Raw genomic sequence first — 5,512 nt, 5'->3', positions numbered from 1 at the left:
CGCCAAAACAACAATGAGGGCTGCAACCAAAAAATAGCCAGGCATTGTGGCGGGCACCTGTGGTCCCAGCTACTTGGGAGGCGGAGGCAGGAAACTCGCTTGAGCCCAGGAGTTGGAGGTTGCTGTGAGCTGTGATGCCACAGCACTCTACCCAGGGGGATAGCCTGAGGCTTTGTCTCAAAAAAGAAAAATGAATATAAAAGATATCTATATATTGTTTCAGAGTAGAAAAATTTAGTATTAAAGAACCAAAGTATAGCAGGGTTCACCTAGCATGTGATATATATCCATGAGTGGTCAATAACACCCATGCACAGAATTAAATGTGCTCATTATAATACATCATGACAGTCCTGTATGCTAGCCAGTATTTAAAACAACTACTTTCTATATATGTAGTAACAGAGGAAGATTTTAGGCATTTTAAAATTCAGTCATGTATGAAAACACACTGTGTATTATTAGGAAAGGGCTTAGAAAGTAGGATGTCAAACCTCCGTTAAATTGGCACGTTCATCCTGCTGTAAACAGTCCTCTGCTGATACACTGCATAGCTCCTTCTCACTATGCAGTAACGACTTGACAGACTGGAACACATCTTCACTGAAGCTCTGTGAAGACAATGTGCACAACAGAAGAAAATATTTGCAAATTACGTAGCTAGTAACGGTATTGTATCCAGAGTATATAAAGAACTCTCACAATTAAACAATAAAATCATTTTATATTTTTTTTTCTTCTGAGACAGAATCTCACTCTGTTGCCCTGCGTAGAGTGATGTGTCATCATAGCTCACAGCAACCTCACATTCTTAGGCTCAAAGTGATCCTCTTGCGCCTGAGTAGCTTGGATTACAAGCACCCACTACAATGCCCGGCTATTTTTTTAGAGATGGGGTCTTGCTCTTGCTCAGGCTGGTCGCCAACTCCTGAGCTTAAACAATTCCCCTGCCTTGGCCTCCCAGAGTGCTAGGATTACAGGTGTGAGCCACCATGCCTAGCCCCATTTTGTTCCTTTTAACATACAGAATTCAATTTAGCTTTGAAAAGGCTTACACAGAGTTCCACGTGCCCAAAACACAGACATACATCATAGTCTCAGGCATTCAACTTCCTGGAAGTCCACAGAAGAGGCAAGAGAAAAGTTAAAAGAATATTTGAGACAATTAGGGAAATCTGCATATGGATTGCATGTTACATGATGTTATTGAATTAATCATTTTCTTAGAGGTGGTAATGATGCTGACATACTTAGAAGTAAAGTAAAAGTAAAACAGTATCTTTTCCTTTATAATAATGGAGCTTACTCTCACACACTTGGAAAAGGTAAAAGGGAAGAGGAAGAAAGAGAACATATATTTATAAGGAGAGAAGAAGTAAGTATGGTAAAATGTTAACAGAAGGTGAATATAAGTGAGAAGTATATGAGATATTGTTCATTGTACTAGGTTTTTTCCTCCACAAATATTCAGTATTTTAAACAATTCTGTTTTCATTAATGAAGGGAGGTTTTCATGCTAATTTAAAAATAGTAAATCAAAACAAAAAATATGAAATGTGAAATATGAACCTGAACTATCAATATAAAGGCAAAAGGTACGCAGAGTACCTAGATTTCAGTTTCTAATAGGATACTTTAAAGAAATAGTCAATTTCAGGCCTGAAGATGAAAGTAGATGAAACTGGATGATCCGGTACTGACAGGGTACAACCAGAAATAGCAAGAAAGCTATCAAATAATTCTGAGCCTAAGACAAAGGAGAAAGGTATCAACTTAGAGGGGCTCCTAGGTACTGATTTTGGGACAATTTAAGCATCTTAAAATAAAGTGAATAAATTAATGAATCACTTTAAATTTTAAAAAAAGATTATAAAATATATAATTGTAACAATATCATTATCACAGCCAAGAAAAATAAAGTTCCCACATATCTAATAGCCAGCTATACTCAGATTGCCTTTATTATCCCTGAAATGTAAACTTTACTCCCTCCCCCATTTCTTTTTTGAGACACAGTCTCACTCTGTCACCCAGGCTAGAGTGCGATGCCCTCATCATAGCTCACAGCAACCTCAAACTCTTGGGCTCCAGACCTCAAATTCTTGGGCTCCAGTGATCCTCTTGTCTCAACCTCCCCAATAGCTGGGACTATAGGTGCCCACCACAGCACCTAGCTAGGTTTTTCTTTTTTCTATTTTTAATAGAGTCAGGGTCTCACTCTTGCTCAGGCTAGTCTCAAACTCCTGAGCTCAAGCAATCCACATGCATCAGCCTCCCAGAGTGCTAGGATTATAGGAGTGAACCACCATGTCCAGCCTCCTACACCATTTTGAATCTAGTCTAAGCTTCTGGCCCACTGTTGCATCTGGCAGTTACAGCTTAACGTTTGTTTTGGTTTGAAAGAGTTGGTAAGTGATGCTAAGATCAATCAGCTGACTAAGGTGACCTGCCAGAGTTGCCCATTGTAACAGTGCATTTTCTGTTTTTCAGTTAACAAATCATCTATGAGATGATACGTGGCTATGCACATGTTACATGGGAGGATAATGTTATTCTTAGAAGAAGCATAGTGAAGATTTCAGGGGTGAAGAGACATTATGGCCATTACTTCAAGTGCTTTGCCAAAAAGTAAATACAGGTCAGGTGCAGTGGCTCACAACTGTAATCCTAGCACTCTGGGAGGCAAGAGGATTGTTTGAACTCAGGAATTCATGACCAGCTTAAGCAAAAGCAAGACTATCTCTACTAAAAATAGAAAAAAGTAGTCAGCATGGTGGTGCATGGCTGTAGTTCCAACTTCTCGGGAGGCTGAGACAAGAGGACTGCTTGAGCCCAAGAGCTGCAGGTTACAGTGAGCTAGGATGACAGCACTGTACTCTAGCCAGGATGACGGAGCTAGACAGTATGTCTCCAAAAAGAAAAAACAAAAAAGGGAAATACACATAGCCACAAAGCAAACAAAATGAAATATTAACAACTGTCAAATATAGATGGTAGATATGTGGGTGGATTTACATGTAAGTATGTAGTATGCTTGTGATTTTTCTATATGCTCGAAAATTTTCATAATAAAATGTTAGAAAAAATGGGGTAGAAACTATAGCTATTTTTTATTTCATAATATTAATTTCTGATAAATATTCAATGTATTTCTAATGCAGAGTAAAGTTAAATTAGAGAATTCAAGTATACCTTTCAATTTCCACATTAACTATTAGGGACGTTTTTGTCATTACCAAGACAAGACACAAAAGATAGTGTATGTATGTGCATAACTTTTAATTTATAAACAGTATATAACATTTGGATTCACATACTTGGATCTAAAAGGGTTTTCAAGGATTCAAATGAATTTAAATAAGATATTTACTGCATGCTTAATATGGATAACGTGCTGAATAACAAAAGACATTAACATGATATAATAGTAATAGTACAAAATTTCAGCTGCTACATAATCCCTGTAATCCCTTATTGTTGGCAATGTATGGGCAAATTTGAGGCAAGGAGTATCATACTTGGAGAACATTGTTATCAGCTCACTATTATATTCTGTATATTTATTATTTAGTTTCAATTATTAATTTAAAACAATTAGTATAATCATTAATTTAATGCTATGATCTAATTGCTAACCTGAAAAAAGTACAATACACTATAATTTACAAAGAGTAAAAACACAGAGAAAATAGCTTTCATTGAACTTTTTTCAAATCAAAAAATGGACCTATTAAATTTAAGGGTTATTTGCCTGAAAACATATGGAGCATATTTACGTAAATATTACCCATAAGTAATTACCATACTATTTAAAATAATTACCACACCATTTAAGACATTTACTTTAAAAAAAAAATAAGTTTACTTTCCATTTTCCAACTCTGCAGGCAGCCTGTAGATTTAGAAACCCTTCTCTTAGAGTTAGCAGTCAACCCCATAAATTTCTAAGCTTTCTACAGAAATAAATAACTAGGTCAAAAAGTAGGCTTAGATGGTTATAAGAACACCAACAATTAGAAGCTGAAAAGCAGATAGCAAAGGATACAGGAGTTACCATACAAGAGAAGGAAAGCAGGAAAGACAATTTAATGAAAAAAGTCAAAAGACTATCTTCACATGTAAGTCAACAGTGTTGCAGACAAGGGCAAAGGAAGACTGCTAGCTTATAAATATTAGTTGTCTATTTTTTTTTGAGACTTTGGAAAAAAACAAAATAAGAAGTAGTAGTTAACTGATCAAAGCATTCTATAATAGACATACTTCTATCTGACAATGTGAATGTTACTTTCTTTGCATTATTACTATTATTCATTGCAGCAATCGTCTGATTTTTTTCTGAATGTATTTATCTTCTTTCATTCTTTAGGAGGTTTTTGTTCTTAGTCCTTATGTTAAATATTATTATTGTCATTAAATTTAGCCTTTTAATTCTGTGAAGGCAAAAGTGGAAACCTAATATACACATGTATATGTAAGAAAAATTAAAAAAAATAAAAAAAAATTTTAAAAAAAGAGATTGAGCCTGGTATAAAGGCACGGACTATAATAAAGTGTTTATAACAGAAAAAAAAAAAGGGAAATTGGTACACAGAGGCAGATGTGCACGCTAGGAGAGAGCCATGTGAAGATGAACACAGAGACTGGTGATATGTCGATAAGTCAAGGAAAGACAGAGACCGGCAGCAACCACTAGAAGCTGGCAGAGAGGTACGACCCAGACTTTGCCGCTCAGCGCTCGGGAGAATCCATGCTACCCACAGCCTGATTTCAGACTTGTAGTGTTCAGTCCTGTGAGACAGTACTTTTCTGTTGTTTAAGTGACTTAGTTTTTAGTACTTTATCATAGAGGCCCTAAGAAACACAGGCTTCCTGCTAGTTTTAATTTAAAAAGAGCTACTTACAATATAAGTTAAAGATGGAAACATAAAGAAATAAGGACCGAGGAAAAAAAAAGGAAGACTGCTAGCCATCATCCAGTTTCTATTCCACCCTCTAAAGTTTTGGCAAAGAAAAAATGTCAAGAAATGGAAAGTTAACCAAATTGTTTTAGGAGAGGAAGTGAGAGAGGGTTCTTGCTCAGACTAGAAAAAAGAAAAGATCAAGAATCCTACTTCAGGCTCAGTGCCCGTAACACAGTGGTTATGGCACCAGCCACATACACTGAAGGTGGTGGTTCAAACCTGGCCTGGGCCAGCTAACCAACAATGACTACTGCAACAAAAATAGCCAGGTGGTGCGGCGGGCACCTGTGGTCCCAGCTACTCGGGAGGCTGAGGCAAGAGAATCACTTGAGCTCAAGAGTTTTGAGTTTGCTGTGACGCCACGCCATGAGGGCGACATAGTGAGACTGTCTCAAAAAAAAAAAAAAAAAGAAAAAGAAAAAAAAATCCTATTTCATTTATTTGTACTGATTACCCAAAATCTATCATAGGGCCCAGCACATAATAAGCATTCAAGTACTTATTTGCTAAATGACGAATGAATGGTAATATTTCTTTCTTTCGTCTTCTTT

At 36.5% G+C, this 5,512-nt stretch overlaps 1 protein-coding gene across 4 annotated transcripts in view; it reads right to left on the bottom strand.

Moving 5' to 3' along the window:
* Positions 1-5,512, bottom strand: part of AKAP11 (A-kinase anchoring protein 11) — a 50,112-nt gene that overhangs the window by 28,922 nt on the left and 15,678 nt on the right. For all 4 annotated transcript variants that reach the window (XM_023513684.1, XM_023513687.1, XM_023513686.1 and 1 more), the window contains one exon: positions 495-611. In XM_023513684.1, the coding sequence (XP_023369452.1) occupies positions 495-611 (117 nt within the window). The remainder of the gene's footprint in view (positions 1-494; positions 612-5,512) is intronic.

The sequence above is a fragment of the Otolemur garnettii genome, unplaced genomic scaffold (genome assembly GCF_000181295.1).
Source record: "Otolemur garnettii isolate 467f Iridium unplaced genomic scaffold, OtoGar3 scaffold00043, whole genome shotgun sequence".
NCBI lineage: Eukaryota > Metazoa > Chordata > Mammalia > Primates > Galagidae > Otolemur > Otolemur garnettii.
This window is presented reverse-complemented; position numbering and strand designations above follow the sequence as displayed.